The 25407-nt window shown below is 43.0% G+C and overlaps 1 protein-coding gene across 6 annotated transcripts in view; it reads right to left on the reverse strand.

Moving 5' to 3' along the window:
* Nucleotides 1–25407, reverse strand: part of LOC128579334 (small G protein signaling modulator 1-like) — a 97333-nt gene that overhangs the window by 169 nt on the left and 71757 nt on the right. Inside the window, exons 21-25 of one of the 6 annotated variants that reach the window (XM_053581474.1) lie at nucleotides 23839–23963; nucleotides 22288–22370; nucleotides 18330–18439; nucleotides 15548–15644; nucleotides 2197–2331 (exon numbers count right to left, since the gene is read on the reverse strand). In XM_053581474.1, coding sequence (XP_053437449.1) covers nucleotides 2252–2331; nucleotides 15548–15644; nucleotides 18330–18439; nucleotides 22288–22370; nucleotides 23839–23963 — 495 coding nt within the window. In that variant the 3' untranslated portion in view covers nucleotides 2197–2251. Of the gene's footprint in view, nucleotides 1–2196; nucleotides 2332–14325; nucleotides 14589–15547; nucleotides 15678–18328; nucleotides 18440–18628; nucleotides 18706–22287; nucleotides 22371–22498; nucleotides 22783–23838; nucleotides 23964–25407 lie in introns of those variants that run through there. The other 5 variants (XM_053581469.1, XM_053581470.1, XM_053581472.1 and 2 more) reach the window with 5 other exon arrangements.

The raw sequence follows: 25407 nt of genomic DNA on the forward strand, positions 1-25407 counted from the left end.
AGAAAAACATCAAAACACAGCTCTGGGTGGGAGCAGACTGTTTTAGGCAAATAGGGCAGAGAGACCTGAGCCCTAGATTTGGACCACAGCCCTCCACTGACTTCACCGGGCAGGCTTGGGCCTGTCTATCCACCTCTCTGAGCTGGGGGCGAGGGGAGTGGAGTAAACGGCTGTCTCTGAAGTTTGTTCCAGCTCAAAGGGTATGGAAGAGGCACCAACACTGGCTAGAGGACTTTCCCAACTTAGCCAATCTTGAGGCCAGTTCTTATGATAACAAGTGATTGTCTCTGCCATACAGATAAGGAAACCAGCTCACACACATGAAGTAACTGGCTTGCAGTTGCTCGGGAAGCAAGAGGGGAAATCAGGGTTTGAACCCAGACCACACATGCTCCTGGCATAAGGTCCGGTGGGAGCATCCTCACAGTCCCTCACTGCTGCCACCCTAGTGACGGCCCTGCAGCAGAGTCCACCCACATCAGGCATCCCTATGCCAAGCAACAAGCACAGAGCACAGAAGTGACCATGGCAGCTCCCACAGCTACCCAAAGCAGCCGGCCCTGGAGTCACAAGGAGGGCGAGTGGCTGCAGAGCGCATGGCTCAGCCACCAACCTCACCAGACAGTCTCTTAGTCTCTTTTTTCCCCGACCCTTGCAGATGCCATTAAAAAATAAAAAAAATCATCTCATTTTTCTCACTAAATTTGCTGTTGTTACTTGTTTGCCTCTAGGTTCCTTTCTGTGGAACACTTATTTTATGCTGGCTGCCTTCATATTGTTGTTTTAAACTTTACTTCTTTATTTACTTTTAGAGACAGAGTCTTGCTCCATCACCCAGGTTGGAGTGCAGTGGAATCATCATAGCTCACTGCAGCCTCAAACTCCTGGGCTCAAGCGATCCTCCTGCCTTAGCCTCCCAAGAAGCTGGAATTACAGGTTCATACCACCACACCCACCTTTTTGTATTTTTATTTTTATTTTTTTTCATTTTTTGTAGAGACAGGTTCTCACTATGTCACTCACAGACAGGAGGTCTTGAACTCCCAGGCTGAAGCGATCCTCCTGCCTCAGCCTCTCAAAAGCACTGAGATATAATTACAGACACCACATCCAGCCTTCATATTTTTAATAAGAAAAGTACAACCAACATGGCTTAGCATGAGTGAGACCTCAAGCTGAGCCAGGTGCTTTGGGTATTTTATAAATCTTCTCCTTACAACTTTATCAGATGGGTACAATGATCACACCTATTTTGCAGCGGCTCAGGGCTTTAGCCGCTTTTCATCTAGCCATGAGATCTGTTCTCTCAAAACAAGACCCCTTCCTCTCCATTAATCTTCATACAACCCAAAAGGTAGCAGTGTCGTCTCCCTTCGGGAGGTGTGGGAAAAGGCCCAGAGAGGTCACCAGGCCTGCTTACTGTCACACAGCTGAAACCTGACCTCAGCTCCATGACCCACACAGCTCTACCTGTTTAAAGGTTATTTTTCATTCCTGTCTTGCAAGGTGCTGGACAAGTCCCTATTCTTGACCCCCAGGTCCTCTTCACTTCACTGTTTTCCCTCCCTGTAAAACTGCTGCCAACTAGCCACCATGTAGAGCAGTGGTTCTCAACCTGTGGGTCGCAACCCACGGGAACTGTATTAAAGGGCCATGTCATTAGGAAGGTTGAGCACCACTGATCTGGAGGAACTACAAGAGGGGAAGGTATTTTAGTTAAGTGCAAGCCTCCCGCTTCCCCTCCTAGAGGCCCCGCAATGCTCCCCCGGCTCTGACTCACTCAGCAGCCTCCAGGAAAGAGAGCAGACAGATTTTGATATTCTCCCTCCCTTACATGCTCAATAGTGCTAACAGATTCCATCTTCCCAAGCCGCAGAACACTGTCTAGACTCAGTTAGAGGCAGAATAAAGGAACAGATATGGGCATCCGAGAACTGGAGAATTTCCATCAGCAAAGACCCCAGGCAGAGTTCTAAGCCTCCAAAATCCCATCCGGAATCAGAGCTATTCACCTCTAGAGCTGGCCCCTGTGACCTCTTGAAATCCTGCTCTGGGACACATATGTAGCCCATCCATGAGACACAGGACAATGACAGGATTCAAAGGACAGAGACAAAATTTCCTGGGAGCACCCACAGGTACCCTCCCAACCCCTGGACACTCCAGCTCCTGAGCTCAGCACAAGCAGCCACTTACCTGAGCCAGTAGGCCCCGGGTAGGGGGGCGTGATTGCTGGGTAAAGCCAGCAGTCTCAGATCTCATCGTGGATGGGGCTGTCAGCACGCTCCCATGGCAGAGCCGGCAGGGAGAGGCAGGCTGGTTCCAGCAGGTCTAGGGAGACACAGGAGGACAGCCTTGGCTCCAGAATTCCAGTCATATACGAACAGACGGCACAAAAGCACTCAAGCTCCACCTGCATCCGCTAGCATCTCCAACAGCTAATAAAACTTATGTTCCTTGCAGCTTTTTAATTATGTAGCCTTATATATCTGTGTACATAAATAGTGCTGAGTCCACAGTAGATGCTCACTAAAAATCTTCCCCCTTTCTCTGGGACACGTTTATGGAGCACCTACCACATACACAAAGATGGGCAAGAAACAGTGAGATATAGCCCCCACTCCCAGGGAACTCACAGTCTTCTACAAGAAACACACACACACAAGCAATTACGAAATACTGGGGAATACATATCATTGTTTATAATACCATGAAATACAAAAGCATCAAGTGGATAAATAAATGTTGAGTGAATAAACAAACGAATGGTGAAATATTCTGACCCCACTTCTCACTCTTCTTAGATGCTGAGTAAGTCTCAGTGCCCTGAGTCTCACAGCAAATGACTCTGTGCAATCTGGAATATAAGATGAGTTACTCTGGCTATGGTTAACGAATGACAGAACCAAAGAGTAGGAAACTGCTCAGGTGGAAGCTCAACCCTCCGAGGCCCACCAAGGGACCCCACCAGGCCCAGTGGACCACACGGCGGAGCACCACCCTAGGATAGGCCACACTCAGACACCTGCTGTGACCACACTGACCTCACGGTCTTGGGAGCTGCCTGCCCACAAGGGGAAGGAAAGCTTTTCTGTGTGGCTTCTCCTGGGAAGAGTCATCAAGGGCAACCATTGCTGAATTAGGATCAATGGCCCACAAATGTCACTTCCCTTTTAGGATCCTTGAACCCACTTGAGTGGCTATTCTGCAAGGAAGGAACGGGGGAAGGACAAGAGAAAATAAGGAAAGGATATCCTGGTGCATATCCTTCTTAAATAGAGCACTGCCTCGCAACCTGCTGTATATCTTGTCTACCTCTAGAGTTGCCATTTTGCATGACTAGCAAATGCCTGATTTATAAATATGAATCAATTAATAGGTCGATGAACAAAGGAAAGCAAAAGAAGTTTTTTAACCACCACAGCTGATGGTTGAATAATAATTTAAAGTCCTGGGCGGCGCCTGTGGCTCAACGGGTAGGGCGCCGGTCCCATATGCCGGAGGTGGCGGGTTCAAGCCCAGCCCCGGCCAAAAAAAAAAAAGAAACATAATAATAATTTAAAGTCCTCCCAACCCTAGAAACTCATGATTCTCAGGTTTTCATAACCTGTGCTACGATACAAGGAAATAAATGTAACTACAGGCTTTAAAACTTTACGTGTATTCCATATGTCATGCTTGACTTAATAGATGATAGTCTCTTCCAAAACATATTGGAAGCCCACTCAGCAGAGGGCAGCTGCTATTTATTCCTTAGGTGGACTGGCTCAATTTTCTAAATAGTGTATCTGATGAGCGCTGCCAGGAAAGAAGGGAAACAGAGTCTAAGCGATCTCTGATATGTACGCGTGTATACATATGTGTGCGTGTGTGGATATCTACCTATGGATACGTGTACACACACACACATATATATACGTGTGTCTCATTATGGACATCAGCATGTGGGACAGAAAGTGAACAAGGCATTTATCTGGGAGGTGGAGGCTGTGTTGGACCAGGAAAGAGAGGACATCAGTACAATCACAAGCAATGGGTATAGCAATGAATATTTATTTTCATTTGCTGAGCTTACCAACACAAGCTTGCTCTCCCAGGAATGATTTGCAAAGTTCAAAATTCCCATTTCCTGCCATTTTCATGAAGACAAAAAAAAAATACATACATCATTTCTCTGAAAAGGGAGTCACTCAGAGCAACAGGTGCTGGGATTACAGAGGAGTCATCGCAAGCTTTCATTCTTCCATCCTTCTGACCCTCCTTCTGCAAACACTTCCTGCCTCCCTCCAAAACACCAGGCTCTACGCTTGGTGCGGGGGGTGCAGCCATGAAGCTTGCGGTCTCCTGGGGAATCTGAGAGATCCACAAGAGAGAAAGCACTTCCATTCAAAACCAGACTGTTTGGCAGCTTTTCTCCCAGTTCCCGAGGCGTTGATTCATTTTAACAGCTGCTGAGGCTCTTCCATAATGACACCCTTCAATCCAATCTGAGAGCTCACCAGCCATTCACTCAGCCATTCACTCAGCTGTCTCTGGCTGCAGCCTCCTTGGAATGCCACCATCTGGTGAGGGGCGTGGGCTGGTCCTGACACCTTCCAGCATCTTCCGGAACATAACCTTGGCCCCACAACAGTGCAAACCCATCTTGTGCGGTGCACTGTGCGAAGTGCCAAGAATGGACAGATTGGCAAAGTGCATGCTCACGTCCTCCCCAAGGAGCAGGGCTGCGGGACAAATGCAACCTACCCACCCACAGGCCCCGATGGAAAGGACCCAATCAAAATGCCAAGTGTCATTTGGTGCACAAGCACCCTCTCATCCCTGTCCCTGTGGCTGTAGCCGTAGTCCCTTCTCCCCTTTCTTCCTCCAGTACACAAATACTGAGTACCTACTGTGTGCCAGGTACTGAAGACACAGAAGTGAACAAAACATACAGAAATCTCTGTTCTCCATAGAGAGATTCAAGAAGACTGAGAAAAGGAAATAAACAACATGAATAAGTGAAACATTTAGAAGGTTAGATAAGTGACAATAAAGAACAGAATGGAGACTGATTGGGTGACCAGGGAAGGACTCACTGAGAAGGAGCAGTTAAAGTCAGAGTCAGGTGGATCGCCTGAGCTCAGGAGTCAAGACCAGCCAGAGCAAGAGTGAGACCCCATCTCTAGTAAAGATAAAAAAACCAGCAGGGTGTTGTGGCAGCTGCCGCTAGTCCCAGCCACTCGGGAGGCTGAGGCGGGAAGATCGCTAGCAGCAGCCAGAGTGATTTGGAACTTGCAAGCACCAGGATGGCTCTTCCCCACTGCCCTCCTTTACCCTGAGGGGTAAAGATCAAACTCCTTCTCTAAGAACTGGTGGGTCCCAGAGCCTCTTTATCTCTCCAGATGATTGAACCACCCATCTGTCTGTCTCTCACACACACTCACATACTTCAGCACCATAAACCTCACACCCATCATGCTCTTCCTCAGCTTCACACCTCCGCCCTGCCATTTCCTCAGGGCCTGGCTAATCTTTATTCATTTCTCAATTCTCACCACCACAAGGCCACCTCCTCCAGGAAGCCTTCCCTGCCCCAGGGCTGGTTCAGGTGCCTCCTCTGTGCTCCCTGCGCTTCCTCCTTGCCCAGCACCAGGGTAAGGGTGATGATTATCTCTGTGTCCTCCTGACACAAGAAGGCCCCACATCTGTATCCCCAGAGTCTGACACCATAACGGGCATTATGAATATGCAAAAAAAGCACCTGAAGGGAAAACATCCCTGGGAAAAGAAAATGATAATACCCACTGCAGGGGCAGGTATGGAAAATGGGTTTGCTCATCTGCTCCCAGGGACAATGTTGAGTTATAAAAACAACTGCAATATTCACTTTCCACTAACATCTTTGGAGACCCGCAAGGAGAGCCAGGCACCATACTAAGTGATGTCGTGTCTCTTCTGCCTTCTCTCACTAATCCTTGCAATACATCTGTGCTGCTGGAATTATTACCACTGCCCCACAGCCCAGAAACAGCCAGATCCGAGTCCCAAAGCCAGTAAGGGGGAGAGGTCTTCTGATTCCAAATCAAGTGTTTCCTCCCTATATCCTCACTCCCCCCACCAAAAAAACCCCACATTTACTTTTAACTCAGTAATCTCACTTCTGAAAACTTATCCTATGGAGGGCGGCACCTGTGGCTCAAAGGGGTAGGGTACTGGCCCCATATGCCGGAGGTGGCGGTTCAAACCCAGCCCCAGCCAGAAACTGCAAAAAAACAAAAACAAAAACAAAAACAAAAACAAAAAACTTATCCTATGGAAATAGTACAAAAGAAAAGCTATTTGCACAAAGATGTCCCTCACAGTGTTACGTACCCAATTGCAGCAAGAATACACCCCTGGTCAGAACCCCTGCTTGAAATAACCCAGGACTCATAAGCATTTGAAATGCTGCAAAAGTTGCAACCTGTCAGCACCCACGAGGAAAAATCATTTGCCTGCAAGTCAGAGCAGGGTGGTTTTTAGTCAGGGTGATTACACATTCTCGTTTACCTGAGACCATCTCTTCATTCTCTAAGGTGTCCAGGTTCACACAATAAATTATTCCATCACCCTACCTTTTTCATAATTATGGTGGAAATCACATAACATACTATTCACTATTTCAACCATTTCAATGTTGCTCAGTGACATCTAGTAAATTCACAATATTGTGCAACCTCCACCGCTATCTAATTCCAAAACATTTCGTCACCCCCAAGGAAATCCCATACCCATTAAGCAGTCACTCCCATTCCCCTCTCCCCTGGCCTCTGGCATCCACTAATCTTTTTTCATTCTCTATGGATTTGCCATCTCTGGATATTTCATAAAAATGGAATCTATGTCCATCACCCTAGTTTGTGTCTCAGCATCTCTACTAACGGGCAGTGACAGCTTGGGCGAGTCCCTCCCTTACTCTGGGCTCCAGAAACAAGAGGTTGCTAAATCCCCCATCATTTTAAAGAGTGTGATTCTGACTTAGCTCAACCCCAAGGCTCGTTGGTTCTGCATTTTCCACTTTTGTGCAGCTGACACTTCCCTCATGGAGACCAAATTTCTGGATTCTAAGAGGCACATTGTAAATCACCTGGTCCCATGATTTCTTAAAAACAATCGGTGCTCAATAAAGGACTTTTAAATAAAATTCTTACTCCCCTGATGACAGGGGTATCAGTGAGAGCAAAGTTTCCTATGGAGTGTGTACTATATTTGTAAGAATTGCCTTAATTAGCATCATCTTGACTTCGGTGTATCAATTTCATCCTTAGAGTTCACTACATCTGACACTGCCAACTTTGGGCCCAGGGTGACAGCGTTCCTGAAACTTTCCCTGCACTATCAGATGTGAGTAGGACACACCCACAACCACGAAAACATTTTGTGGTGTATTCAAAGAGTTTGATAAATGCTGAGATCAACAATGGCAAGCAAGGGCGTTTCTAGCATGACTTTTCAGAACCTCTAATATGCTGGTTTGCCTTTTATACCCTCCAAAGCATAATCCAAACTGTCTCATCCAACACCCCTTGCCCAGGTGCGATTGCTGACGTGGAGAAAGAATGATACAACTTATCTTTAGCCCTCTGTTTAAACATCTGCCTTTTCAATTTCATTGGCCTGTTCCTTCCTACAATTTGTGCTATTTTGGGACTAGCTGACCACTCACTCAAACCATTAACAAGCTCCATTTTCTTATTTTTCTCTAGATCAGAAATTGGCAAACTGAAGTCCACAAGCAAACCTGAACCATTGCTTGTTTTGTTATTGTCGTCGTCGTTGTTTTATTTATTTATTTATTCATTCACTCATTTATTTTTGGAGACAGTGTCTTACTCTGTCACCCTGGGTAGAGAGCCATGGCATCATAGTTCACAGCAATCTCAAACTCATGGGCTCAGCCTTCTGAGTAGCTGCGACTACAGGTGCCCGCTACAACACCCAGCTACTTTTAGAGACAGGGTCTCGCTCTTGCTCAGGTTGGTCTCCAACTCCTGAGCTCAGGCAATCCACCTGCATCAGCCTCACAGAGTGCTAGGATTACAGGTGTGAGCCACCACATCCAGCCCCATTGCTTGGTTTTGTAAATAAAGTTTTATTGGAAACAGCCATGCCCATTTATTTATGTATTATCTATGACTTCTTTGAAGAGCCTTTATCTAGCACTTTCTCTTAGTGACAAGAGTTAGGCCATAGGGCCCAGAAAGCCTAAAATATTTACCACATTTCTTTAAAGAGTAAGTTTGCTGATCCCTGCTCTCGACTGCCCAAGTTTGTCTTCTGGGAGACTGGACTCCCCCAAGATTGGGACATCCTCCTCTTTCAAATACTCAAAGCCCTTACAATATTCTGGCTAAGATCTACCCTATGATTTGACCTCTTTTATATGTCCTACATGATAAATACAGAAAGTTCAAAAATACAGAGAAGAGTAGTTTTAATAATCCTAAATCCTACCACCTACAGCCAACAGCCACTATTAGCATTCTAATGTCCAGCAACCTAGGCATTTCCAATTAAAATAGGAACTTGGGATCAGAATTTAAATGAAATCAGATCATGTATGCTATGTATAAACTTATTTTTGTCGTTGTTTAATTTCCAACCATGCCATGAACATCTTTCACATCAATAGCCATACACACTGTACAGCGGTTTCTAACACTTTTTTTTTTTTTTGTAGAGACAGAGTTTCACTTTATGGCCCTTGGTAGAGTGCCATGGCATCATACAGCTCACAGCAACCTCCAACTCCTGGGCTTAAGCGATTCTCTTGCCTCAGCCTCCCGAGTAGCTGGGACTACAGGCGCCAGCCACAACGCCTGGTATTTTTTTTTGGTTGCAGTTCAGCCGGGGCCGGGTTTGAACCCGCCACCCTCAGTATATGGGGCAGGCGCCTTACCGACTGAGCCACAGGCGCCGCCTGGTTTCTACCACTTTTATGGTAGTCCATTATATGAATATCTCATTATTAGAAAACCCATCCCTCACTACCAAATCTTTAATGGTTCAACTTTCCAAATGTTGAACATTAAAACCAATACTACAATGAATGCCCACATGCAATTTATTTTCCCAACATAAATTTTGGCTAGAAGTAGGCTATCTGGTTCAAAGGATATGTACCTATTCTAGAACTTTGAACAGATGCAGAATCACATCTTAGGGAAAGACTTCCCATGCTGACTCAATTCAAAGCTTCAGAGCTCAGGGTTTTCAACCTTTCCCCTGGGACATACCCAATAAAAATGTCGAATGAACAATAAACCAGGCCCTGCCCTCACTTAAGAGTTTTACTGGCTCCACTTTATAGAATGATCATTACAAACATAACCAGAAGGTTTCCAAGGACAATTAGAACAACTCAGGGAAAGAAGCGAGACTGGGACCAGCCTAGAGGCTGTGTCCCGCCTGGCGATGGAAGAGAGAGTAGGAAGGAAGACCAGCCCTGGAACTAATGTTCCAAGAGAGCAGAGGAAACTCAGCCCCCAAGGCTCAGTTCAGCATAAAATGCAGCAGCACAATGCTGGACTCAGAAAAATGTGAGCACAACATGCTCTCTCCTTAGGGAGCCTGAGAAGTACATATTACATTTCAGAAAAATAATTAATAATAGTTCCTAGTACAAGTAGATTTCTGAAGGAATTAGCTTATGCTGCCCCAAGGACTATGTCTGATCATGTCACTCTCCAACTATAAAATCATCAATAGCTCCCATTGCCCCTTGCCTTGGGCAAGGTATTCAAAGCCCCCCCTCAAAAAAAAAAAAAACTAAACAAGTCTATACTTCAGGCCTTGACCTATACTCTCAGATGCTCGAATTGAATGTTCTTTTCACCCTTCTCCTCCTCCATGGAGACCCCTTTACCCACAGCACAATTTCTATTTGCCTGAATCTTACCCATCTTTTTAGAGAAGTTTAAATGAGACCTCTTCTAAAAATCCCAGGCTGATTTCACATGCCAAAGTGACTTCCAACCTTCCTGGGCAATTAACTTGATCAAAATGCCTTGTGTCAGAGCAGAGATAAGCCTGAGGCTCTCTCCCTTGCAAGATTTACATCCACCACCATACCCCACCCATGGCACAGACACCTTCAGTCTGAGATCCCCCTCCCATAACCTACTAGATGCCTGGCACAGGTAAGGCAGAACAGAATATGCTGAGCTCCTCAGAGAGAGGATGCCACCCACCTGGGACACAAGATGGTTTTAGGTAACAGGACGCTCTGATATCCAGGCACTGCAGTAAAATGCCTTGAATGACACTGTGTGAAAGCTGTTTCCTTTCTTTTCTCATGGGAGCCTTCGGAAGTCCCTGAGACAGTTACCGCTTGGTGACACTATAAAATACTTAGCTCTCCACTATCTGCTAATCTCCCAATTTAGCACAGAGAAAACAGCATCAATCTGAGACTGCAGTAACAGTAGATTTAAAATATCACTTTATTTTCATTGTATTTAATTTCTTATTTTTATTTTCTTTTCATTTTATCTTTTTTGAGACAGAGTCTCACTATGTTGCCCTTGGTAGAGTGCCGTGGTGTCAACAGCTCACAGCAACCTTAAACTCTTGGGCTTAAGGAATTCTCTTGCCTCAGCCTCCCAAGTAGCTGGGACTACAGGTGCCCGCCACAACGCCCAGCTATTTTTCGTTGCAGTTGTCATTGTTGTTTAGCTGGCCCAGGCCAGGTTCAAACCCACCAGCCCCGGTGTATGCGGCCGGCGTCCTAAACGGCGCCGAGTCTATTGTTATTTTCTATTTAACACAAGGGATAAGGTTTTCTGTTTACAATAGAGATATTTTTAAAGGTTCCTTTTTAAATAAATTGATTTAACTTTTGAGAAAGGGAAACATTTAAAGATAAAATAATGGCACAGGGCTTAAGAGGACATGTTAAAAGTTCATGCTTTTTTTGTTGTGTAATTTGAACAGGGAAATGACCAGTGAAGAGGGAAGAACATGGTATCAGAATCAACAGTAAAGATGCAGGCAACTTCCTTCCTTTCTAACAAGTCAGAGACTTACTTTTTTCAGCTTCCTTTGCAGCTAGAAGTAGCCATGTGACCCAGTTCTGAGCATAAATATTGTCTATAAGAACATCAGAGGAAATGGGGAAGATATCTAGGGAGGCTTTTGCTTTACAAATAGGAGCAAATGTGGTTTATTGTGCTGCCTCCCCTTCTTCCTGAAATGAGGATGTGATGTCTGGGGCCATGGCAACCACCTTGGGACCAAGAGACCACAAGCCAACACTTTGGGGATTGTGACATGAAAAAGGCCTTGACAACATGAATTATGAACTGCTACCCTCTGTGTTTTTTAATGGAAAAAATAATCAGCTCAGTGCCCGTAGCACAGTGGTTACAGCACCAGCCACATACACCAAGGCTGGAGGGTTTGAACCTGGCCCTGGCCAGCTAAGCAACATGACAGCTGCAACAGAAAAATAGCCAGGCACTGTGGCAGGCACCTGTAGTTCCAGCTACTTGGGAGACTGAGACAAGAGAATCATTTAAGCCCAAGAGTTTGAGGTTGCTGTGAGCTGTGATGCCATGGCACTCAACCTAGGGTGACATAGTGAGACTCTGTCTCAAATAAAAAAATAAAAATAATAAAAACATACTTGTTTAAGCCATACTTCCTAAAAGACACGGAGTTTTTCACAAATTGATTAAGTGGATACCATGTCTTCTGAGTGAACATGGTGGCTGTGTGGTGCCTCTGAGGAGCCAAGTCATCTCTCAAAGCTCAGTTTATGAGCAAGTTCTATGACACCTACTCAGAGGTGTGTGAGGATTAAAGGAGAAAGTACGTGGAAAACATCTGCCAGCAGACTTGGCACATAGTAGGTTTCTGTGAACACATGATAAATGAATGCGTGAGTAACGGAATATAAAGACTCCAAGTGGTATTTGTGCATTGGGGGGATTTTACAACAGGCAAGAGGATTGTCTGAATTTTTAAGAAGAAAAGGACTAGCCCTCTAATGAAAAAAAATCAAGAGAAATGGTTACTCAGAGGAGTCTACCTTTATGCACCCCAGTTTCACAGCTAGAGAGAGGGGAAGGAACGGCAACAGGGTTAAGTGGATATTGTTTACAAGTCTGGCTTTTGATCCATGCCACCCTGTCACCTCACAGGTCTTAATTAAAAAGAAGGGAAGGGAGTACCAAGAAATGTCAACACCAAGAGTATCCTCCTATGCCAGGGTGTAAGAAAAGGCTCCGAGGGTGGCTGAGACAGAACCCACGTCCCAGCGATGTGAACAGCCCCAGGTCCGTCTCCGCACAGCATCCACCCCATCCCACCCATCCTTCCCATTTCTTTGCTCTCCATGCCAATAACCCCAGAGTAAATGGCTTACAGGTCTTCTCCTGGTTTTTCAAGGAGGAGAACTGTGCTTCCCACACCCTTCAGGCGACCAGATGGCTCCTCCTCCCCCTGTGACATGCAGGGCTCCCCAGCCCCCTATAAACCTCTCAGGGCCTGGCACTGCCAGCCTCAGCGCATGACAATAGGCCCACTCTTGGCACAGAACTTGGGCCTTCACGCAGCTAAAGAAACAACCTGCCTTGGCAGAGAGGGAGCTCAGTGAACTGTTCCCATTCATTGGATTGCTTTGTCCTTCTATCTGTAAGTGCTGGGCCCTCAGAATGCCTGGTGTAAGTACCATCCTCACATCACCAACACAACTGAGCACCAATGTTTGTCATGACAGCACATGAAGTGAACTTCCCCATCTAACCACCCTCTGAGGTGAGTCTCACATTTAGGTCCCTTTGATGGATGAAGACAACCAGGGAGGTTTAGTAACTGGCCCATGTAGGGCTGGAGCCAGGATTTGAATTCAGGTGGCACCGCTCTGGATCCCACAATGTTCATCCTCAAAGCGTCACCAGTTGCTGTATAAGCTACCCAAGTACTGGGCAATGTGCCAAGGGCACTACGTGCACGAAGTGTGTTCATAACTTCAATGCCCCTCCTGGGGTTGACAGTACTCTTCAGCCCATTTTATGGGTAGATAAACCAAGGTTTAGAAAGGCACCATGGTTAACAGTGGTCAACCACTGGGTAAGTTGCAGACTTTCTAACATCAGAGTGGCATGAGACCCACTGAGCTCAGGGCAGGTATTCTGGCAAATTTGGGGTCAAAATATCCTCATGACTGAGACTCAGGGGAAAAAGAACTAGTAGTCGACAGAAAAATGCCCCCAGAGGTCCAGGTCCTAATCCCAAAACCCGTGAATATATTACCTTATATAGCAAAAGGGGCTTTGCAGAGGTGATTAAATTAAGTCTCATGAAATGGGAAGATTATCCTAGATTACCCAGCCCCGATGTCACTTCAAGGGCTGTTATAAGAGAAAGGCAGGAGGCTCAGGGTCACAAAGAGAAAATGTATGACAGAAACAAGAGATCAGATGAATCTGATCTCAAGCAGAAGAATGTGGCAGCCCCCACACACTGGAAAAGGAAAGGAAATGGGTAGAACTTAGAGTAGTGTTTTTCAACGTTTTTTATCTCATGGCACGCTTGAATCTATAGTTAAACTTCTGTGATACACTTAAATTACGTTGATTAAAAGAAAAAAGAGTAAAACAAAAAATATACTTACTGTGCTTGGAACTTCTTTCGAAAATAATTAATGATCTTTAAAATTTTTCATGGCACACCGGTTGAAAATCCCTGCCCTAGAGCCTCAAAAAGAATGTGGAGGATGTTCTGACCTCCAGAACCATAAAGTTCTGGAGAGAAGAGGAAGGCTTCCTGAAGGAGGCAGCAGCATTGAGCCACATGGCTGCCTGAATACCCCCAAAGCACAGACCCCTGTAAGGTTCTTAGCCTGGGCTGCCCCACCCTTAAGGGCCCACCAGAGACCTAATTCTCCATTTAGTCATTTAACAGAATCAAATTCTGTGAGGTGGGTCCTGGTACTATACTTTCCACAGAGCTACTAATATTAAAATGCCAGCTAATTAAAATTATATAAATTTTTGAGTGCAGTGTCTTAGTTGCCCAAGCTTCATTGTTGGTGCTGCCCTCCCTTGTGAAAATCATTCTGGGAAAATCCCAGGCCAGCTCTGATTTGTGCTTCTGTGCTGGTGCAACGGATAGAGCCCAGGCCAGGTCCAAGAGACCTGGACTCTGTCATTTGACAGAAGCTTCAGATTTACCCATCTGTAGAATGGGTTATGTAAAGCAGGTGGGTTCTAAGTTCCTTCCAGCTCTGATACTCTGTGAGCAGAGGAACTTGGCATGTCCAGGTTTGATTTACACAGACCTGTCCCTGCCCTGCCCTTTGACCAGAGTTCACCCCTAACCCACATCTCCATCTCCATTAGCACCTATGGAAGTGTCTCTAAACCTTGTCTCCCAAGCACATAGGCAGAGCTGGTGCTGCCTCTGATTCTAGTAAAGAGACAGAACACAGCAGGGGTTAAAAGCAAGGCTTCCCATGTCCAGTAAACTCCTGTGAATCCTTCCTCCAGTACTCGCTAGCCAGGGGACCTCGGGCTAATTACTTCTCTATTTCCCTCTTTCTTTTCTCATCTGGAAGGTGAGTGAAGCTGATAGTAGAAGAGAACCAATGAGGTAATACATATAAATGGCTAAGCACAGTGTCCATCAACTAATAAACCCCTTCATATATATTAGATGTTATTATTATTACCTTCCCCTACATTTGCACAATGGCAACAGTGTGCTGTGTTATATGCATCAATTCCAAGTCATGTTTGAAATGTGTACAGAATAACCCCTGCCTGGTGGGCTTTACAAGTCCCGGTCCCTGATAAGCATCATTACAGAAAGGAAGGGAATAGGCTTTGGGAGTAGACAAAGGTGTATTCAGATCCTGGCTCTCCCAGTCCTAGCTCTGAATGTCATTCTTCTCAACAGCACTTTCCTCATTGGTCAAATTTGGATTTTTTTTTTAATTTCAGATTAATATGAAGGTACAAACGATTAGGTTACAGTGTTTGCGTTGTTAGGTAAGGTCCCTGTTATAGTTGTGTCCTGCCCCCAGGAGTTGTGTCATACACCTTACATTGTGCCCACTGGGGGGAGCTCACTGGTCTCCCTCCCCCTCCCTTCTTCCCCTTCCCTTCCTTTCTCCCCCAGCTTGAATTGAGGTTTTCTCATGTGTGGGCATGTATTAGTTCATCCACTGTCTTCATATCAGTATTTGATTACACTGGATTCTTGCTCCTCCATTCTTGTTATACTTTACTAAGAAGAATGTATTTCCATTCCATCCAGGTTAATACAAAAGCTGTAAAGTCCCCATCTTCTTTTATGGCTAAATAGTATTCCATGGTATACATATACCACAGTTTGTTAACCCATTCACAGTCAAATTGGGATCTTAACAGCACCTACGGCAGAGTGAATAGACTGTCAGAGCTCCACACACGTGTGCCACTTTCCTCTGCTGCCTTTGCCCCAGCACCCTTCAGGCACACCTCTACAATGTCTTTTCCCGTTCAGTTCTGCTATAAATAGTCTAGAAATAAAATCTCCAGTGTACCTCGCTTAAAATCCAGCAGGAACCAGCGATAGCAGAAGTAAAAGTGAGTGTAGTCCCCATTCTGATGCATCAGCTCAAATAGCTCTGAGTCCAGGATCTGTTGGAAGAAGGAAAGGGCAGCATCAGCCTCCTGAGAAAAAAAGTTGGAGCAGAGGGGATGGTTGAATAATAGTGGCACATCTGCACAACATATACCAGTGGGGTTAAAAACATGGGCAAAAGATCTAAGCAGACATTTCTCCAAAAAAGATTTATAAATGGCTAACAAGCACACCAAAGATGCTTAACATCATCAGTCATTAAGGAAATACAAATCAAAACCACAACAATATACCCACTTCATACTCATAAGCATGGTTAAAATCAAAATGATAGACAGTAACAGGTGTTGGCAAGGATTCAGAGAAACTGGAACCTCTTGCCCTGCTCCTGGGAATGCAAAATGGTGCACCTGCTGTGGAAAGCAGTCTGGCAGCTCCTCAGAAAGTTAAACATGAAATTTCCATGTCACTCAACTCCTAGGTATAACCCCAAGAGAAATAAAACATAGATTCACATAAAATTTGTACATGAATAAATGTGGGTAGCAGCATCATTTGTAATAGCCAAAAACGGAAGCAATTTGAATGTCCATCGACAGATGAATGGATACACAAGAAGTGGTATATTCATATGATTTAATTCAATATGACCTGGTAATAAAAAGGAAAGAAATTCTAATATATGGAACAATGTGGATGAACCTTGAAAACATTACACTAAGTGAAAGAAGCCAGTCACAAAAGGCCATATATTATATGGTTCCATTTACATGAAATGTTTAGAAAAGCTAAATCTGTATAAAGACAGAAAGTAGACAGTGGCTTCCAGGGTTTGAGGAGAGAGAGGAAGCGGGGAGTGACTGCTCATGGGTAAAGAGCTTCCTTGGTGGGTAATGAAGATGTTCTGAAATTGGTGATGTGTGCACAACTCTATGCATATACTAAAAACCACCGAACTGTACACTTTTCAAGGATGAATCGTATGATATCTGACTTATATTGCAAAAGAATTATTATTTTAAAAAAGGTGGTGGAAGAATGTCTCCAGCTAACAGATATGCTGTTAAGTGAAAAGATAAAAACAGCAGGTTCAAAATAGTATGCACAAAAATAAGGGGAAAATATGTGGAGTTATGATTCTAATTATGGAAAAAATAGCCGTATAAAATGGCAAAATATATAATAGAACAGGTAATTCATCAGAATAGTAGTCCAAATAAACAAAAAAAAAAGAAAAAAGAAAAGATATTCAGTTCCACTGTTAATCAAGAAAAACGCAAATAAAATCCCAACAGGATGTTCTAATCACACCCAAGATACTGGTGAAAATTAAGATGTGTGACAATATCAAGTGATGATGGATTGTGTCAAAAAACCCTTCCAACACTGCTCTTGAGCACAGAAACTGGTACAGTCACTTTGGAGGCTGAGCGAGCTTGTGTCTGCTGAAGATGCACATGCTCTCTCTGACCAGCAGTTCCACTCCAGGGACCTGCCCTCTTGCAACACTCTTGCATGTATTCACAGAGAAATGCACACAAGAATTTCAGTACAGCACTGACCAAAAACAAAACCCCAAAATTCCCCAAAGCAAAAACAAAACAAAACAAAATGAAAACAACCTAAATGATCACCAACAGGATAGTGGATTCAAATAAAATGTGATATAAAGTGTTACACTCTTGAAGTGCATGACTGTACTTCCAGGAATTAATTGCACTGTTGGGCGTGAGCATCGCAAACCTGTTACTGAGTATAAAAACAAGCTGCAGAAGAATTTATACCATTTACAACTATTTATGTAAGTAGGGGAACTTGAGAAACAATATGTAGTATTAGATGTTATTTAGGATTATATGTGTATGCTTTAAAGAATTTAAAAAAATGCATTTTAGTGATAAATGTCACATACTAGAAAGTGCTTACCCCTAAGACGACAAAAGTAGGGGAATGCCTACATGAAGGCTAAGAAATAAATCTGTAGTTAACGTTCTATTTCTTGGGCAGGTGCAGGTGGAAACGTGGGTATTCATTATATTACTCTTTCTACTTTTCTCAGGTCAAAAGGATTTAGTAACTTTTTTTTTAACTCTACCAAGGAAGCTTTCAGAGCTAATGTGATTAAGGATGTAGCTCCACTGCTTGTTCGTAGATCATTACGGGTCCCTATTATTTACTTGGGTTAATACATTTCCATTCCTTCTGCTCACAGGGGTGAATGTCTCAATTCATCTGGGAGCAGATACACTATAGATGTTAAAGAGCTAGCATTTATTATAGCACTTCTCAAACTTCAGCTTGCATCGAAATCACCTCTGGAGCGTCAAATGGCATGGATTCCTTGGCCCAACTCTCAGAAATTCTAATTCAGTGGGAGACCTTGCCTAGTAATTTGAATTTCTAAAAGTTCTGAGGTGAGGCTGATAATGCTGCTTATGGACTAGACTCTGAGAGGCATTGCCAGACATCGGGCTAAGCTCTATAAATGCATTAGTTTGTTTCATTTCCCTTGTAAGTGTAAAAATTTATTGGGAATCACATAAATAAGAAAATAAGCCACTTTTACAGATGAGAACACTGAGGCTCAGGGAGATAAAAGCCTATGAGGCTGGACAGCTAGTGAGCAGCAGAAATAGGACTCAAACCTATTGAGTTAGCTCCAAATTGCTCACTCTTAAGCCACTAAGATACACTTACTGTTTCTCCAAAAAGTCCAAACAGGGCTAGAGACTGGCTCATACCTGGATCAGTGACCTCATGTTTGCAAAGTGTGTGTCCATGGCGCCTCCATGGGGTAAGTTCTGGTTCATCCTCTTCATGAGCTCTGTGAAGCAGCTGAAGGCGAGGGCTTCTGAGGAAGCAGCACAGGACAATCAGCTGTATCATTGCCCAGGGGACAGGGGTTCCCAAAGTGATGGTCTAAGGCCCAGAGCTGGTTCAAAGTCCACAGCCAAATACATAACTTATGGACAATGCAGAACCAAGAGTATTCCATTTCAAGGGATGCTTTCTAATCTTAAATTCATTACATATTTCTCACCTTGCAGGTTTTGAAACATCTTCTTTTAGGAAATGATGGCTAACAGCAGATGCTCTTGTTAAGAAGATCCTTATTTGCTACAATAAAAAACTGATAATGTTTTGTTGGTCCCAAACTTCCCCCCCCTCCCCTTTTGCCATTCTATTGGTTCCTGAAATTCTCAAGTCTGGGAACCATTGTACTTGCACAGCAATTGTCAATACTGGAAGAACTTTTATAGATGATAAGCAAAGAAAAGGCCAGATAACTTTGTGAAATGCTTAGAATATCTGCTGCGTCAGGAATCACTACATGTATCTAGTAAGTAAAGGTGCTGACAAGTCCTGCAATTTGTTTTGTTTAACTCAGTGTTTCAAAAACTTTTTGAAAATGGTATTTTATTTTCTCTTAGCAATTGATAACTTTGGAGAAAGCTACACTAGTCTGAAGGGTTCTCAAAGTAGGATGTCATTTATTTTTTCAAAGACATTTTTTAGAATAGTTTAAATCTATAAATAATTGAGAAGATAGTAGAGTTCTCACATACTTCACATCAGTTTCCTCTATTATTAACATCTTAATATTAGCACGACACCTTTGTTACACTTAATAAACCAATGTTGATGCCCTTATTAACTAAAGTATATATTCGGATTTCCTTAGTTTTTACTGAATGTGCTTTTTCTGTTCCAAGATCCCACCCAAGATAGCACATATGTCTCCTCTTGGCTGTGGCAGTTTTTTAGGCTTTTCTTGTTTTTGATGACCTTGACAGCTTGTGGGAGTACCAATCAGGTATTTCTGTGGGATCTTCCACCATGAGTAATGGAATTTGCCTAATGTTTCTCTCACAATAAGAAAGGTTATGGGTTATTGGACAGCAGACCATGGAGGTAAAGTGCCATTTTAATTGTATCATATCAAAGGCATATACTATCAATGCAATTTAAGATTGATGTTGACCTTGTTCACCTGGCTGAGATAGTGTTTGTCAGGTTTTAGAGCTTTAATGTTTCTCCCTCACCCATATGTCCCACCATTCCCACCATATTGGACTTTTTGAAGGAAATCACCATGTGCAGCCTGTGGCTGAAGAGTGGGGTTGTACTCCCATTTTTGAATAGTCTTAGTAGTTTTAATACATTCACAATGTTGTGTGAATTCACCACTATCTAGTTCCAGAACATTTCTTCACTCCACAAGGAAACCCTGTACCCACGAAGCAGCCACTCCCCATTTCCCTCTCCACCCAGTCCCTGGAGAGGTGTGTAGCACTAGTCTACCTTCTGTCTCTGGCTTTGCCTTTTCTGGACATTTCATATAAATGGAGTCATACAAATCACTATCTATCAGTGGAACAGAAATCACAGTCCAGAAATAAGCCCTTTCGCTGATGGTGAATTGATTTTGACAATGATGCCAAGACACAGTTCAACTTGATTTGCATATTCCTACTGATTAATGATGTTGACTAGCTTTAATGTGCTTGTTGGACTTTTTCTATATCTTTGATTCTATTGAGAAATGTCTATTAAAATCCTTTATCCATTTTAAATTATCTTTTTTATTATTGAATTATAAGAGTTCTTTGTATATTTTGGATAGAAGTCCCTTATCATCACATATTTGACCTGCAATTTTTTTTTCCATTCTTTAGATTCTCTTTGTTTTCTTGATGGTTTCCTATGGAATACAAAATTTTTCATTTTGATGAAGTCCAATTTGCCTATTCTTTCTTTTGTCATTTATGCTTTTGATGTCACATCTAAGAAACCAATGTCACAAAGAATTCTCTGTGTTTTCTTCTAAGAGTTTTACAATTTTAGTTCTTGTATTTAGATCTATGATCCATTTAGAATTAGTTTTTTGTCCATAGTGTGAGGTAAGGGTTCAACTTCAATCTTTTGCATAAAGATATCCAGTTGTTTCAGTACCGTATGTTGAAAAGACTATTTTTTCCTCATTGAGTTGTATTTCTGTATCAATTTTAGGGGTAGCTTGTCAATTTTTGCAAAAAAGGCAGTAAATTTTTGATAGAGATTGTACTGAATCTACAGATCAATTTGGAAAGCATTGCTACCTTAACAATACTAAGTCTTCAAGTCCATGAATATGAGATGTCTTTCCATTTATTTAGGTTTCTAAAATTTTCTTTTATCAATGTCTTGTAGTTTTCGATGTACAAACACTACAGTTTTGTTAAATTTATTCATAAATATTTTTTCTTTTAGATGCTACTGCAAATGGAATTGTTTCCCTAATTTCATTCTGGGATTGTTCAGGCATATAGAAGTACAATAGGCTTTTATTTATTGACCGTGTATTGTATCCTGCAACCTTGCTAAACTTATGAGTTCTATCTTTTCTTTTATTCCTTAGGATTTTCTATATTCAAAATCATGTCATACATGAATAGAGATTTAACTTCTTTTCCAATCTGGATGGCTTACATTTCTTTTTCTTCCTTAATTGCCCTGTAAAACTTGTAGTGGCAAATTAGATATCCCGTCTTGTTCCTGACCTCAGGGGGAACGTGCTCAAATCTTTCCTTATTTAATATGATGCTATTTGTGGGTTTTCTGAGGTACTCTTTATCATGTTGAGTAAGGTGAGTAAGTTCCCTTCCATTCCTAATTTGTTGAGTGTTTGTTTTTTGTTTTTTTTTTTGGTGGTGGTGGGGAAGGGTTGCCACTTTGTTGCCCTGGGTCGAGTGCCTTAGTGTCACAGCTCACAGCAACCTCAAACTCTCGGGCTCAAGCAATTCTCATGCCTTAGCCTCCCTAGGAGCTGGGACTACAGGTGCTCACCACATGCCCAGCTATTTTTCTTTTCTTTTTTTTTTAGAGATGAGGTCTCGCACTGGCTCAGGCTGGTCTTGAACCTGTGAGCTCAGGAAATCCACTCCTCTTGGCCTCCCAGAGTGCTGGATTACAGGCGTGAGTCATTGAGCCCGGCCCTGTTGTGTTTTTTTTTTTAATCATAAAAAGGTACTGGATGTTGTTATGTTTTTCTATGTCAATTGAGATACTTGTGTGTTCTTTGCCTTTTAATCTGTTAATGTGTGAATTACAATGATTTAGTTTTGTATGTCGAATCTCTCTTGCATTCCTGGAATAAACCACACTTTGTTTTTGTTTACAGTCCATTTTGTATCTTGTTGGAATAAGTCCGTTGATACTTTGATGAGGATTTTTGCATTTATATTCTTAAATAATATTGGTATGTAGTTATCTTATAATGTCTTTGTCTGGTACTGGGTGTCAGGGTACCAGTGAGGTACCCAGTACTCATATGAGGACTGGCCTCAAAATGAGTTGGGAAGTGTTCCTTCCTTCTGTATTTTTTAAAAAGAGCTTCTACATAATTGGTGGTAATTCTTTGAATGTTTGGTAAACTACCCAGTAAAGCCATCTGGGCCTTACTGGCTTTTTTTTTTTTTAAATTCATATTCATGTACATACAATCAGTGGCTAGCAAAAGCCTGGATATGTGTTAAGTATTGGGCATCAAGGGACACAAGGAATTTTACTTCACTAGAATCTTGATGTATTCTCCAGACAGGTCTTCTGAGCACCTGTCCTGACCCATTCCATGGAGTCACAAAGTGAGTTTAACCTCCCTGCCCTGTGGTGGGAAGGAAACTGTACCCCCCAGTCCTGGGGCAGGGAAGACACACTCACCATCATCCAGAATGACCAGCAGTGGAGCCAGAAGGTCACACATGCCCTGGACATAGCCGATCTCAATGTGCTGCCAGACGTAGCTATGAGAGATGTGAGGGGCCAGTGATGGCATGCACAACCCACCTCTGCAGGCCCCTCCGCCCCTCCCCCCTGCACGACCCACCTCTGCAGGCCCCTCCGCCCCTCCCCCTGCACAACCCACCTCTGCAGGCCCCTCCGCCCCTCCCCCCTGCACGACCCACCTCTGCAGGCCCCTCCGCCCCTCCCCCCTGCACAACCTGCCTCTGCAGGCCCCTCCGCCCCTGTTTGGTCTCCCATCCTTCACTTGGACCACTCCCTCAGCATCCTGACTACCCGTCCTACTCTCTTCAAGCATCCTATGAGCAGCCATCAGAATGACCTCCCTGAAGTCCAGCTCCAGGAGGCTTCTATATGTTCAAAAACCTTCACAAGGTCCCCACTGTCTGATGGGATGATGTAAAAACTCCTTTACTGGGGGTATAAAGCATTTATAACCTGTTCTCAATTCATGTTTACAGCTTACATATTACTTCTTAGTTTCTCTTCCCCTCCAGCCACACTTCCCCTTGCACAAATAAACCACATTTATACCTCGGTGCCTTTGCCCTAGCAGTTTCCTCTATCTGGAATCTTGGTCTACCCTTTATTAATATAACAATAATTTATATTTACTGAGCATTTTCTGTATACTCAGCCCACTATGCATGCATTGCACCATTTACTTTTCAAAATAATCACACAAAACAGTTACCATCAGCATCCCATTTTGTAGCCATACAATCAATTAGTTACTACTAAATTGTCTGTAGTCATTAATTCTGGGCGAGTGGCATTGACTACTGAAGATGAAGAGAAGTTTCTCTTTATATCTTATAAGGCTCTAATCTCCTTAACTTACTTGAATTTTTTAATAAGCAGGGGTTACTTTTGTATTTTTTTTTTAGGCAAGAGTGATACAAAGTTTATTGAGGAAGAGAAAGATAAGTTTACAGAGTAAGAAAGTTGACAAAGCAGGATGTGTTTGCCATAGAAAGCCAATGAGCCTCCATTGACAGGGCAAATATGCAAAGAGGCCAACGTCCGTATTTTAATAAATGCCAGTAGTTATTTTTTAATGAATAGTACTTAAGCCCTAGATCTTGACTTAAAGAAAAAAAGAAAAAGAAGGCAGATTGTAGATACAGAGAGATGTGGCTGTGAGCTACCCACAGCCCAGAGTGCTCTGAGTAATGTAGTTCCTCTCTGAGCCTCCACATCCCCACTTATAAAAGGGGATAGGTTGAGGGTTAGTTGAGGACTGATTAAGCAATGATCAAAAAAGGCTCAGAACAGTGGTATACAGTAGGTGCTTAATAAATGCTCGGTGTTGTTGTTGTTATTATTATTTGTCAGTGTGGGTTGAAATTAGATTCCAGGTGGGAATGAAGTCAGCTTCAGAGACCGAAATAAATTCTCCCTGGGCCTGCAAAAGTCCTGATCTTGTCCAAACCCTCTCCCTTCCCGGGTCCTTCCCCTCACCCCCACCACCTGCACATGATGTTGCGCAGCTTCTCCAAGTTGGCAGGGGTGAAGTACCAGTAGTTGCGGTCACACCTCTGCACATCCTTCTCGATGCGATGCAGATTCACTGTATATAGGTCCAGCAGCTCCGGCTATAAGGCCCCAAGAGGGGAAGAAATGAAAAATTACACCCAACTCCTCACTAGGAGACAAAGAGCATCTCCCCTCCTCCTAATCCTCTCCTGGACCGCTTGGGTGTTTGATTTCATTTGTTTTTATTTTTTTTTTATTCCAATAAATTTAGGCAGTACAAATGGCTTTTGTTACATGGATGAACTGTATGGTGAGAAGTCTGGGCTTTCAGTGTATCCATCACATGAATAGTTTGTTTTGAGGGCAAGTGTCTTTTATTCTATAGGATAGAATTCTTTCTCAAAGAGTCGCAACTACAGGGAGTGCACTGCTCTCTGCTAGAAACTGGATAAGGAGAATGGACGAATGCACTCTGGGCTTAATTTTGAAATTGTTCAATGGTATGACAAGGAAATGGCAACATTTAAGGATCAAAACCTAATCCAGAAAGGTGAGATAACACCAAAATTGGCTTACTCCCTGAGGGAAGATGCCAAATTGGAAAATATAAGCTTAGATTTAATTACTTTGTGTTCCCCAAACCTTCTGAGGTGCGGAATCTAATAAAAGACCTTCCTGAAGAAAGGTAGAACCCCAAAGAATCACACCTTCAGTAAGGGATGATTAGAAAAACTATTAATACTAATGTCTCAGAGTCTCAAAACAATGCCTTGATGCCCTGGACATATGTATAAATTAAGTGTAAATGATCTCCCTAGATGATTAAGAGCCACAAGTCAGGTTTACAACTCATGCAGATTTATAACCCACATTTCCACAACCTGGATGGTATGAAAGATCAGAGAATTTAGTTCAAAGTCATCTCTCACTTGTATTCTTCTGGTACCAGGAAGAAAACCCTCTTTTGAGGAATCTGCTTCACACCTAGGCTTTAAATAGTGCAACAGACAGAACTCCAAGAAATACGAACTTGTGCTCAAAAATCAGAAAACACCCCCAGAGAAAGAAAGGCATCATAAATAACAGCATAAATACCAGACAGCAGAATGAGACTCCTGCTTAGTTTTTGCTGTATTTAAAGCAAAATACATAAATATGTTTGCTCTATTTAAAGAAATAAAAGAGGTTAAAAACAAGAGGAATAGACTATAAAAATAAGTAGATTGTTTTAAAGCACAACTGCAGAAAAGCCAAATAAAACTTTAAAAAGGCTTATTAAATGCTAATTAGAGAAAGGTGACAGAAAATTAGACACTCTGAAGAGAGAATTAGTGAATTAAAAGGAGATCTGAAGAAAATATCCAGAATTCAGCACAGAAAGTCAAAGAAATGATAAAATGAAAGAGAAGTGGTATCCATAGAGGACAGGGTGAGAAGATGTAACAAACGTTTAACCAGAGCTACAGCTGGAGGGAGAAAATGGGGAAGTAGCAACAGCTGAGTAAATAATAGATGAGAATTTTCCAGAACTGTCTAAAGACACCAATTTGCAGATACATAAAA

This window comes from Nycticebus coucang, unplaced genomic scaffold (assembly GCF_027406575.1).
Source record: "Nycticebus coucang isolate mNycCou1 unplaced genomic scaffold, mNycCou1.pri scaffold_46, whole genome shotgun sequence".
Lineage (NCBI taxonomy): Eukaryota > Metazoa > Chordata > Mammalia > Primates > Lorisidae > Nycticebus > Nycticebus coucang.